The following is a 13,386-nucleotide window of genomic DNA, read 5'->3' as shown; positions in this document are numbered from 1 at the left end:
ACGGGGCTAACCTCTCGGACCTGGTGAGGTGAACGGCGGCCGGGCTATCTCTTCCTATTTCTGCGGTGTGCAAGACTAGAGCTCGGCCTTCATGTTCCGCAGGCTGTATCCTCATACCCCTCAGTGGAAGATGTCACGTGAAGCATCGCTTGTCTCTTTCTGATAGACAGGGATGCCAATTAATGTCACTCTTCATTTCTCCAGGCTGAGGATAAGTTGTTTGGGTAATGCAGTTCCTGGTAAAGTGGACGGCTTTCTCTATGATCCCTTTTTCCGAAAACTTTAATCCTTCAGCTTCTTCTAAATAAAGAGGAAAAAAAATAAAGTGGATTCCTGATTTAATTCCACGTGTCATGGCGTATCCCTGTACGGGCGCCTTGTATTTGTGCGAGTGTCAGAGTACTTCTCTGCGGGGTTATCTAAATACCCGGGGAGCTTGGAAAAGGTGAGAAGAGTCTGCTTGTGCCCCCAGGAGCTGACCATCTATAGACATGAAGACAGATCTGCTGATCTACATCTTTCACTCTTTACTGTAAATCTTTATTCCTGACTTGTCGCCTTTTGCTAACATCACATTGCATTCTTTCTATTGTGCAGATAACTTAATCAAGGCCATCTTGTCGGCTACAAAGGAATATCGCCTGACGCCGGCGCTCGACAGGTACAACCTCTTTGTGTTTTTTTGCAAACGTTCAGTTTACAGGCTGGGGGTATGTACATACAGATAAAGGGCCAGATCCACAAACGAATTACGCCGGCGTAATTTTTAAAATGCCCCATTGTATCTTTGTTTTGTATCCACAAAACAAGATACGACTGAATCTGGGCTCGATCCGACTGGCGTACGTCTTAGTACGCCGTCAGATCGTAGGTGCATATTTACGCTGGCCGCTAGGTGGCGTTTCCGTCGAATTCCGCGTTGAGTATGCAGATTAGCTAGATACGCCAATCCACAAACGTTTTTTTTTACGTCGTTTCCGTAAGGCTTTTTTCGGCATATAGTTACCCCTGCTATATGAGGCGTACTTAATGTTAAGTATGGCCGTCGTTCCCGCGTTGAATTTTGAATTTTTTACGTTGTTTGCGTAAGTCGTTCGCGAATAGGGCTTTGCGTAGAATGACGTTCACGTCGTAACGTTGCGGCTTGTTGCGGGTTAATTTCGAGCATGCGCACTGGGATACCCCCACGGACGGCGCATGCGCCGTTAAAAAAAACGTCAATTACGTTGGGTCAAGACGTATTTACATAAAACACGGCCCTGTCATGCTGTTATTTCTCTTGATGCCTTTTTAATGTATGTGTGGACTGTGTTATCTATGCCGTAATGACTGTAAATGCTATGGCCCGAGACGGGCAGGTTCCTCTGTTTACAAATAAAAAAATTTGGAAAAAAAAAACGCCCCCATCACATGCATTTGAATTGCGCGCCCTTACGCCACCAAAGTTACACTACGCCACCATTAATTAAGGCGCAAATTCTTTCAGGATCAGGAATTTACGCTGTAAGTTACGGCGGCGTAGTGTATCATAGATACGCTACGCCAGACGCAACAATGCGCTCGGGTACGTGGAACAGGACTGCGCAACTGAATACATGCACCCTTCGAAGGAGAGGTAAAGCCGACTTCCAGGCAAATTTTTCAAAATACTTTTTGGATCATGCTGGAAAGAATAAAGCAGTAATTAGTAATAAAAAAAATCTCAGCCCCCTGTAGGTAGGTATATTCTATAATATGCTAGTATGTACCACATACTAGCACATTATGACAAACATACCTTTCAGCGCTGTTACAGCTTCCTGGCGCTTCCATCTTCACCCCATTTTCCTTCCAGGTTCATGGGCTCCGGCAGTTTGAATGGCCTGGCCTCACTCCGGGTTCATGGGCTCAGGCAGTTTGAATGGCCTGGCCTCACTCCGGATTCATGGGCTTAGACAGTTTGAATGGCCTAACATCACTCCGGATTCATGGGCTCAGGTAGCTTGAATTGCCTGGTCTCACTCCGGGTTCATGGGCTCATGCAGTTTGAATGGCCTGGCCTCACTCCGGGTTCACGGGCTCCGGCAGTTTGAATGGCCTGGCCTTACTCCGGATTCATGGGCTCAGGCAGTTTAAATGGCCTGGCCTCACTCCGGGTTCATTGGCTCAGGCAGTTCGAATGGCCTGGCCTCACACCGGGCTTATGGGCTCAGGCAGTTTGAATGGCCTGGCTTCACACCGGGTTCACAGGCTCCGGCAGTTTGTATGGCCTGGCCTCACTCCGGGTTCATGGGCTCAGGCAGTTTAAATGGCCTGGCCTCACTCCGGGTTCATTGGCTCAGGCAGTTCGAATGGCCTGGCCTCACACCGGGTTTATGGGCTCAGGCAGTTTGAATGGCCTCACCTCACTCCGGGTTCACGGCTCCAGCAGTTTGAATGGCCTGGCTTCACTCCTGCTCATGCAGGGTGGTCATGATCGCAGCAGAGTGCTCTACAATTCCACGGCACACTCTGTGTTCACTGCACTTGTGCTGATGACCTGTGGCGGCTGTTCTTAATATATTGGGGGGGGGGGGGCGGCAAACTAACACCCACACCCCTGCCACCCAGAGACGGATGTGAATACGGCCATCAAACACCCCCTGCCACCTGCAAGAGATGGACGGGAATGCGGCAATGGACCCCCCCCCCCCACCCCGTGCGTGCGGGAGGGAGACGGACGGGATGTGGCCATCAGGGCATTAAGTTTGGATTCAGGGGGAATAAAGAGCCAGGCCCTTGATCCTCCTCCTGGTAGAAAAGCAAATGTATCCTGAGACCCGATTGGCCAACAAGTCCTAAGACTTCCTGGCCAATCGGGTCACAGGACTGCCTCCTGATTGTGCAGGAGAAGAATCCGGAAGACAACAGCGAATATTCGTTTTTTCAGGGGTTGGGCTTGGCCCCTTAGTTCCAGTGAAGGGAACTCTTAAGGCGTCATCATACCAAGACATTTTGGACAATTTCATGCTCCCAACTTTGTGGGAACAGTTTGGGGACGGCCCCTTCCTGTTTCAACCTGACTGCCCACCAGTGCACAAAGTAAGGTCCATAAAGACATGGATGAGCAAGGTGGGGGTGGAGGAACTTGACTGTCCGGACCTCAAACCGATATAACACCTTTAGGATGAATTAGACCCGAGACTGCGAGCCAGGCCTTCTCATCCAACATTAGTGGCTGACCTCACAAATGCGCTTCTGGAAGAATGGTCAAACATTCCCATAGACACCCTCCTAAACCTTGTGGACGGCCTTCCCAGAAGAGGTGACGCTGTTATAGCTGCAAAATGTGGGCCAACTTAATATTGAACCCTACGGACTAAGACTGGGATGCCATTAAAGTTCATGTGCGTGTAAAGGCAGGCGTCCCAATACTTTTGGTAATATTGTATTATATTATATGCTCATTCTCTGGCATACACTAGAAAATGGAACGGTATTGATGATTGTGAGCCAGGTCTTCTCATTCAAAATTAGAACCTGACCTCACAAACGCTCTTTTGGCTGAAAGGGCACAAATTTCCACCAACGTGCTCCAAAATCTTGTGGAAAGCCTTCCGAGAAGAGTGGAGACTGTTATAGCCGCAGAGGAAGGCCAACTCCAAATGAACACCAAGTTAGTCAGATGTCTGAAAACCTTCAGCCCATATAGTACATATCTGTTCCAGTTTTGGCACTTTCGGGACGGGTTCTAAAGTGTCATGTCTATACTGCTTGACGTCTGCATGGAGGAGACCATGGTGTGCACGGGGGTGGGTAATCATAGAAGACACACACACACACACAGAGAGATAGAGGCTTAATTTTCCAGTTGCCAAAGGGGCGTTTTACTGTAAGAGCCGTATAAATGTGGAATAATCTTCCACTGGCGTTGGATCAGATTCTGTAGGTCATGTCGAAAGCCAAGCGAGATGTTTTTCTAAAATAATAGGGTTTTTATAACAGCTTACTTATAAAATCCTTTTCTTGATTACTACATGGGTTATGGGCCACCTTCAGGTGATGGACACTGGCATATTCAAGACCGGAAGTCCCCCTCTATATAGCCCCTCCCACATGGGGAGTACCTCAGTTTTGTAGCACAGCAATATACAGTGGAACCTCGGATTGCGAGTAACGCGGTTAACGAGCGTTTTCGCAACACGAGCACTGTATTTAAAAAAAATCGTGAATCGGTTTGTAAGTGTTGTCCCGCAAAACGAGCACGATTCAGGCCAGAGCGGTGTTCAATACCGCTTTTGGCCTGAGGTGGGAGGGAGCAGAGCCAAACGTCGCCGATCGGCGTTGTTCGCAAATGCACAGAAAGGCCTGAGTACAGCACGGCTGACCGCGACAAATCTCGGGGTAGGAAGTCTTTCCGAAGTCAGCCGAAGTGTCCTCGGGCCTTTTCGCCCGTTTCCGAGGCGCTGCGCCCCCCCCCCCCCCACCTCTGGCCGCATGGGGTATTGCATCCCATTGAAGTCAATGCGGAACAAATTATTTTAGTTTCCATTGACTTCAATTGGGAAACTCGCTTTGATATGCGAGTATTTTGGATTAAGAGCATTCTCCTGGAACGGGTTATGCTCATAATCCAAGGTTACACTGTATAATAATCCCAAAAGAGGGGAGGGACCTCTGTGTCCCGTGATGTACCCTCAAGAATTGTTTTTTACAGGTAAGCTGTTATACAAATCCTATTTTCTTTATAGTACGTCACGGGACACAGAGCACCAGTAATTACTACATGGGATGTCCCAAAGCACTGCCATCTGAGGGGAGGGAGACACCAACAAATAAAGCAGACCTCCGTCAGACATGAGGACCTATACTGCCGCCTGCAAAACACTGCGCCCAAAGGCAGCATCCTCCTGTTGATCCACTTGGTAACATGTGAATGTATGAACAGATGACCAAGTTGCGGCCTTGCACACTTGAGCTAAGGAGGCCTGGTGACGCACTGCCCAAGAAGTGCTAACTGCGCTGGTGGAGTGCGCTCTAATACGGAAAGGTGGAACTTTCCCTTGTAAATCATAAGCTTGCGTAATAATCTGACAAACCCATCTAGAGATGCTGCCTGTCCCCTCCTGGGGCCTCCTGGCAACACATCCGTTTTCCAAATCTGAGCAGTTGCTTCCAGATAGAAGCTAACTGCTCTCACTACACCAAGAGAATGTAATGACTCTTCCACTGCCGAATTTGGCTCTGGAAAAAATGAAGGCAGTAAAAAATCCTGGTTCAAATGAAAACTGGATACTACTTTAGGCAGAAAAGACAGCCAGGGACGTAACACCACCCGGTCTTTATAAACCACCAGAAATGGTTCTCTGCAAGATAACACAGTCAACTCCGAGACTCTTCTTGCGGTAGTTCCTGCAACCAAAAATACTAGCTTCCTTGTGACCATGGGTAATGGCGCCTCACACCTTGGATCAAAGGGAGGCCCCTGAAGCACTGACAAGACCAGATTCAGATCCCATGGGCAGATCAGCGACTTAATCAGTGGATTCATGTGTGTTACACCTTAGACACTGGTGAAAAAAACGGAGGTACTCCCCATGTGGGAGGGGTTATATAGAGGGGGAATTCCGGTCTTGATTATGCCAGTGTCCATCGCCTGAAGGTGGCCCATAACCCATGTAGTAATTACTGGTGCTCTGTGTCCCGTGATGTACTATAAAGAAAGCAAAATGCTGTTTTAAGCCTTGTTTTCACTTGCGGTTGGGGACCACTCAGCTACGCCATGGTTTTACAGCCCCCATCCACTACCCCCATACGCTGCAAAGGCAGTAAGAAGTCAGGGGTGTCTACATCGAGGCACAGTAAGATTTATCCCCACTTTTGTGTGCTGCGGGCAGTACCAACTGCTGAATGCGACCCATTCTACTGAATGGAGGTGCCCTGCAACCGCGTGCAACTCATGTGGTTTAGGCAGAGTTTTAAGGGGTTTAAATGAGGCGATGAGGTGGTGATACGTCGCCTCCTCACCACCTGTCAGATGCTCTCCAAAGATAGATTCAAAGGTAGATCGTTCTTTTTTTTTTTAGGTTTTCAAAACAGGTAAAGGTCTCCATTGACACCAGATGGTTGTCACCCATCCAGAGAAAAACAGTGGGCAGCCCAATCTAACATCTGTCAATTGTATAATGTTATTATTCAAGAGCAAACATCAAAGAAGCCCGACCAGAGGCCCTGTTGGCTGACGCGTTTCACCCAAAACTAGGCCTAATCATAGTGATCCCAGGTGGGATGTCTATGATAATAAAGTTTTACAGTGTCCTGTCACCTAGTTTTCTCTGTTTGTGTTGACAGTTCAGGTGTGAGGACGAGCCCATGCTTAGTGCCTACATCTAGTCAGCAGAAGGATTGATACACCATATAGGATTTAAAGTGGAAGTAAACCCTCCTATCGTTTTCAGCCAAGGAAGCGGCCATCTTGACCTCTGTTTAATCTGCAACTGCCATGATGCTGTACATATGACCTGTTATGAAACCAGCCATTGGATGGTTTGGCAGTTTGGTTAAGAGAACAAACAAATGTGACAGCTAACATTTCCGGGAAAGGCCGGGATTGTTAACTGTTTTTGTAACTATCAAATTGAAGGGTTTACTTCCACTTTAAAGGGGAACCTTTACTTATATTATTGTCACCCAGTTGGCCCATAATTGGCCAGTTTAGAACGCTAATATGTCTGTTAGTACTGGAAGGAAGATCTGCCATGTTGAATTAGTTCAGTTCAGTCTCTGTTTTCTTTGCCAAAGGTAAACCGAGGCTGCAGCCATCTACATACACTGTATTATCAAAAGTATTGGGACACCTGCCTTTACACGCACATTAACTTTAATGGCATCCCAGTCTTAGTGCGTAGGGTTTAAAATTGAATTGGTATACCCTTTGCAGCTATAACCGCTTCAGCTTCTCTGGGAAGGCCGTCCACAAGGTTTAGGAGTGTTTTTATGGGAATGTTTGACCATTCTTCCAGAAGCGCATTTGTGAGGTCAGGCACTGATATGGGTGAGAAGGCCTGGCTTACAGTCTCCACACTAATTCATGCCAAAGGTGTTATATTGGGTTGAGGTCAGGACAGTCAAGTTCCTCCACCCCAATATCGCTCATCCATGTCTTTATGGACCTTGCTTTGTGCACTGGTGCAAAGTCATGTTGGAACAGGAAGGGGCCGTCCCCAAACTCCTCCCACAAAGTTGGGGGCATGAAATTGTCCAAAATGTCTTGGTATGCTGAGGCCTTAAGAGTTCCCTTTACTGGATATAAGGAGCCCAGCCCATGAAAAACAACCCCACACCATGACTCTGTGCAGGCCAGTCAAGTTCCTCCACCCCCACCTTGCTCATCCATGTCATTATGGACCTTGCTTTGTGCTCTGGTGCGCAGTTATGTTGGAACAGGAGGGGGCCGTCCCCAAACTGTTCCCACAAAATTGGGAGCATGAATCTGACCTGTCCTGACCTCAACCTGATAGAACACCTTTGTGATGAATTAGAGCGGAGACTGTGAGCCAGGCTTTCTTGTCCATATTAGTGCCTGACCTCACAAATTATCTTCTGGAAGAATGGTCAAACCTTCCCATAGACATCCTCCTAAACCTTGTGAACAGCCTTCCAAGAAGAGTTGAAGCTGTTGTAGCTGCAAAGGGCAGAGCCAACTCAATATTGAACCCTCCCGACTAAGACTGGGATGCCATTAAAGTTCATGTGCGTGTGAAGGCAGGCGTCCCAATACTTTTGGTATTATAGCATATCTATAAACATTCATGCTTTACTGATCATGTTTATTAATCTTGTGTGGAAAAGAAAAAAAAAATCTTTGAGCGCTGGAATTTTGACTGCACGCTTATGGGCACTCTATAAATCGAAACCCTTAGTAGGTAGGTAATACCATAGAACTGGTATCGTAAAAAAAATTAAACTTGCCAAGGTAAGAAAAAACAGATGTAGATTGTGGAAAGACTCCGAGATCCTTCATTCAGAACAGAGTTTTATCGGTCTTTATTATCCTGCTTTTCTGGAAGGGAAACTTTGTTCTTTGAAATCCTAGCATATAAACACATGTCCTATTTCTTGATTGATATTCATTTCCTCCACAGTTTGAGCTGTCGGCGATGTATCATCGTCGGGAACGGAGGGGTGCTCGCCAACAAGTCATTAGGATCAAAAATCGATGAGTACGAAGTGGTTGTCAGGTAAGAGCCTTTCATTGGCCTAGAATAATAAACTCCGGAGCGGAGATGTCAGCTGGTCTCCATGTGTGACCTGTCATGTTCCAGGCTGAACTCGGCACCGGTGAAAGGCTTCGTGAAGGACGTGGGCAGTAAAACAACACTAAGAATTACATATCCCGAAGGAGCCATTCAGAAACTTGAACAATACGAGAAAGATTCCCTTTTCGTGCTGACCGGATTCAAGTGGCAAGACTTCAAATGGCTGAAATATATTGTTTACAAAGAGAAAGTGGTAAGTGGTGTCACTGAGTTGCATAAGAATGCAGTGTCAATATTTTATGTTTTATGACTGAAAATCACTTACATCTGCGCTTACGCAAGAATCAAAACATTCAGTTATTCAGTGTAACTTGAAAAATATATATTTGTGTCCTAGCTTTGCTTTCGTATTCTCAGTTTGAATGTCAACATCAACCAAAGTCTGACAGTTGCCCTTCCAATTACCACACAGTCCTCTTCCGTTCTGATTTTTTGACTGCACAGTCCTCGACTTCTGCTCCCTGGTTCTTCACTCAGCCCTTGTCTCTTCTGCCCCTTGTTCTTTACTTAGCCCTTGTCTCTTATGCCTCTGATTCTTCACTCAGCTCTTGTCTCTTCTGCCCCTTGTTCTTTACTCAGCCCTTGTCTCTTCTGCCTCTGGTTCTTCATTCAGCCTTGTCTCTTCTGCTCCTTGATCTTCACTCAGCCCTTGTCTCTACTGCCCCTTGTGCTTCACTCAGCCCTTGTCTCTTCTGCCACTTGTTCTTCACTCAACCCTTGTCTCTTCTGCTCCTTGATCTTCACTCAGCCCTTGTCTCTACTGCCCCTTGTGCTTCACTCAGCCCTTGTCTCTTCTGCCCCTTGATCTTCACTCAGCCCTTGTCTCTTCTGCCCCTTGTTCTTCACTCAGCCCTTGTCTCTTCTGCCCCTTGTTCTTCACTCAGCCCTTGTCTCTTCTGCCCCTTGTTCTTCACTCAGCCCTTGTCTCTTCTGCCCCTTGTTCATCACTCAGCCCTTGTCTCTTCTGCCCCTTGTTCTTCACTCAGCCCTTGTCTCTTCTGCCCCTTGTTCTTCACTCAGCCCTTGTCTCTTCTGCCCCTTGTTCTTCACTCAGCCCTTGTCTCTTCTGCCCCTTGTTCATCACTCAGCCCTTGTCTCTTCTGCCCCTTGTTCTTCACTCAGCCCTTGTCTCTTCTGCCCCTTGATCTTCACTCAGCCCTTGTCTCTTCTGCCTCTGGTTCTTCACTCAGCCCTTGTCTCTACTGCCCCTTGTTCTTCACTCAGCCCTTGTCTCTTCTGCCCCTTGTTCTTCACTCAGCCCTTGTCTCTACTGCCCCTTGTTCTTCACTCAGCCCTTGTCTCTTCTGCCCCTTGTTCTTCACTCAGCCCTTGTCTCTTCTGTCTCTGGTTCTTCACTCGGCCCTTGTCTCTTCTGCCCCTTGTTCTTCACTCAGCCCTTGTCTCTACTGCCCCTTGTTCTTCACTCAGCCCTTGTCTCTTCTGCCCCTTGTTCTTCACTCAGCCCTTGTCTCTTCTTCCCCTTGTTCTTCAATCAACTTTTGTCTCTTCTGTCTCTGGTTCTTCACTCAACCCTTGTCTCTTCTGCCCTTTGTTTTTCACTCAACCCTTGTCTCTTCTGCCCCTTGTTCTCTATGCAGCCTGTCTCTCTTCTGCCCCTGGGTCTCTTCTCGCCCCTTATCTCTTCTGCCCCTGGCTATCTACCCAGTGCTCGTCTCTTCTGCCCCTGGTTCTCTACCCAATCCTCATCTCTTCTGCCTTCTGGTTCACTGCACAGCCCTTGTCTTTTCTGCCCCTGGTTCTCTACCTAGCCCTTGTCACTTCTGTCCCTGGATATCTATTCGGCCTTCATCTCTTCTGCCTCTGGTTCTCTACCCAGCCCTCATCTCTTCTGCCTCTGGTTCTTTACCCATCCCTCAGCTCATCTGCCTCTGGTTCTCTACCCAGCCCTTGTCTCTTCTGCCCCTTGGTTCTCTATTCAGCACTTATCTCTTCTGCCCCTTAGTTCTCTACCCAGCCCTCGTATTTTCTTCTATCTGGTTCTCTACTCGGCCCTTGTCTCTTCTGCCTGCTGGTTCTTTGCACAGCCCTTGTATTTTCTGCCTCCTAGTTCTCTAGCCAGACCTCTCCTTTTCTTCCATTTAGTTCTCTGCACAGCCCTCGTCTTTTCTGGTTCTCTATACAGCCCAGGTTCTGTGCACTGACCTTGTCTTTCATTCCCCTGGATCTCCACGCAGGCCTTGTCTTTCTGGTTTCTCTGAGCAACCCTCCTCTTTTCTGCCCCCTGGTTCTCTGTGCAGCCGTTGTCTCTCTTTTCCCTGTTTCTTTGTTGCAGGCGTCCTCTTTTCTACCTGTTGGTTCTTTGCCCAGCCCTTTTCTCTATTTCCCGCATTCTCTGTGCTGTCCTTGTCTTTCCTGCCCCCTGATTCTCTGTGTAGTCTTTGTCTTTCCTGCCCCCTGGTTCTCTGTGCAGTCCTTGTCTCTCCTGCATTTTATTTTTTGTGTGCTGTCCTCGACTCTCCTGCCCCCTGGTTCTCTGTGTAGTCCTCATCTCTCTTGCCATCTGGTTCTCTGTATAGTCCTCATCTCTCCTGCCACCTGCTTCTCTGTGTAGTCCTCATCTCTTCTGCCCCCTGGTTCTCTGTGTAGCCCTCATCTCTCCTGCCACCTGCTTCTTTGTGTAGTCCTCATCCCTTCTGCCCCTTGGTTCTCTGTGTAGTCCTCATCTCTCCTGCCACCAGCCTCTCTGTGAAGTCCTCATCTCTCCTGCCCCTTGGTTCTCTGTGTAGTCCTCATCTCTCCATCCCCCTGGTTCTCTGTGAAGTCCTCATCTCTCCTGCCCCTTGGTTCTCTGTGTAGTCCTCATCTCTCCATCCCCCTGGTTCTCTGTGAAGTCCTCATCTCTCCTGCCCCTTGGTTCTCTGTGTATTCCTCATCTCTCCATCCCCTTGGTTCTCTGTGTAGTCCTCATCTCTCCTGCCCCCTGGTTCTCTGTGTAGTCCTCATCTCTCTTGCCATCTGGTTCTCTGTGTAGTCCTCATCTCTCCTGCCCCCTGGTTCTCTGTGTAGTCCTCATCTCTCTTGCCATCTGGTTCTCTGTGTAGTCCTCATCTCTCCTGCCCCCTGGTTCTCTGTGTAGTCCTCATCTCTCCTGCCCCTTAGTTCTCTGTGTAGTCCTCATCTCTCCTGCCCCTTGGTTCTCTGTGTAGTCCTCGTCTCTCCTGCCCCCTGGTTCTCTGTCCAGTCCTCATCTCTCCTGTCCCCTGGTTCTCTGTCCAGTCCTCATCTCTCCACCCCCCTGGTTCTCTGTGTAGTCCTCATCTCTCCTGCTCCCTGGTTCTCTGTCCAGTCCTCATCTCTCCTGCCCCCTGGTTCTCTGTCAAGTCCTCATCTCTCCTGCCCCCTGGTTCTCTGTGTAGTCCTCATCTCTCCTGCCCCCTGGTTCTCTGTGTAGTCCTCATCTCTCCATCCCCCTGGTTCTCTGTGTATTCCTCATCTCTCCTGCCCCCTGGTTCTCTGTGTAGTCCTCATCTCTCCTGCCCCCTGGTTCTCTGTGTAGTCCTCATCTCTCCTGCCCCCTGGTTCTCTGTGTAGTCCTCATCTCTCCATCCCCCTGGTTCTCTGTGTATTCCTCATCTCTCCTGCCCCCTGGTTCTCTGTGTAGTCCTCATCTCTCCTGCCCCCTGGTTCTCTGTGTAGTCCTCATCTCTCCTGCCCCCTGGTTCTCAGTGTAGTCCTCATCTCTCCTGCCCCCTTGGTTCTCGGTGTAGTCCTCATCTCTCCTGCCCCCTTTTTTTGTGCAGTTTTTGTTTTTTCTGTGCCGTGGCTCACTGTTTAGCTTTTTAACACAGTATGGTTTTCTGAACATCCCTTTTTGTGTCCAGTGTCGTTTTATGCAGACCTGTTATTTGCCTGTACATTCCTTCTCTGCCAAGTAGTTCTTCTGTCTCTCCTTTTTTGTTTTTTCTGATGGTGAAAGGTAATAATAGGAGCGTATGTAGCCAAAAGGTGTATTCTGTGCACAGGAGGAGACGGGAACGCGGACTGTGACATTGCAGCCACCTCAGCTACTGTCAGATAAAGAACACCAAGACATCTGCACTATTCCAGCCAAATGTTTTTTTGTGTGTGTTTCTTGGCCAGCTCCGCAGACTGCTGACATATCTAAGGGAGCAATTTATTAAACATCTTAATCTCATAAATTGAACAGAGGCTGGAGTCTCTGACCTCTGCTCCCTTTTCCAAGATGGATGGACATGGGAATTGGTGGGATTTTGGTAAAGGAGAAGGCGAGTCGTGACGGCCTAGATAAGACCTGAGTGTGATGCCGTCACTGTGCCCTCCTGGCTGATCTGTCAGGGGAGCTCCGTGCCTCCGGGCAGAGCCAAGCTTTCCTTCTAATTCATCACAAGTATGCTGAAATCCGGCCTACGTGAGAACGCACGTACGCAGCTTCTCAAAGGGGCAATTCTTTTACTTAGACCGAAATCTGCAGAAATATTATAGTGGCTTCAAACTCTGCAATGCAGAATGCCTGGAAATCAAAACTTTCTTCTCACTTTTGGAAAATTATGTTTAACCACTTCAATACCGGGCCTATTTTGGCACTTCTCTCCGACATGCATAAATCATAATTTTTTTGTTAGAAAATTACTCAGAACCCCCAAACACTATGGGCTATTCATAGAATCAGATACGCATAGATAGGGCTAGATCCGACAGTGTTACAATGTGTTACACTGTCGGATCTTTTTTTCAATTTAAAAATGGCGCCGGGGGGCGTTCCCGCTGATTTACGATAAATAATATGTAAATCAGCGTGATACGCAAATTCACGAACGTACGCGGACCCGTCGCAGTGTTCTTACGTCGTTTCCGTAGCAGTTTTCCGTCGTATACTTACCCTTTCTTTTATCAGGCGCAGCCAATGTTAAGTATAGCCGACGTTCCCGCGTCGAATTTAAATTTTTTTAACGTCGTTTGCATAAGTCGTTCTCGAATACGGACGGACGTCGTTTACGTAAGCGTCGCAACCACTGACGTCCTAGCGACGTCAGTGGGAGCAATGCACGCCGGGAAATTTCGCGGACGGCGCCTGCGCATTTAAATCGGCGCGGGAACGCGCCTGATTTAAATATGACACTCCCCTAGC

The 13,386-nt window shown here is 48.2% G+C and overlaps 1 protein-coding gene across 4 annotated transcripts in view; it reads left to right on the top strand.

Annotated features, from left to right (window-relative positions):
* Positions 1-13,386, top strand: part of ST3GAL3 (ST3 beta-galactoside alpha-2,3-sialyltransferase 3) — a 345,449-nt gene that overhangs the window by 291,401 nt on the left and 40,662 nt on the right. For all 4 annotated transcript variants that reach the window (XM_040360921.1, XM_040360919.1, XM_040360920.1 and 1 more), the window contains 3 exons: positions 598-661; positions 8,103-8,198; positions 8,283-8,469. In XM_040360921.1, coding sequence (XP_040216855.1) covers positions 598-661; positions 8,103-8,198; positions 8,283-8,469 — 347 coding nt within the window. The remainder of the gene's footprint in view (positions 1-597; positions 662-8,102; positions 8,199-8,282; positions 8,470-13,386) is intronic.

The sequence above is a fragment of the Rana temporaria genome, chromosome 7 (genome assembly GCF_905171775.1).
Source record: "Rana temporaria chromosome 7, aRanTem1.1, whole genome shotgun sequence".
Classification (NCBI taxonomy): domain Eukaryota; kingdom Metazoa; phylum Chordata; class Amphibia; order Anura; family Ranidae; genus Rana; species Rana temporaria.
The sequence above is the reverse complement of the archived record's forward strand: the minus strand, read 5'-3'. Positions and strand labels throughout refer to the sequence as shown.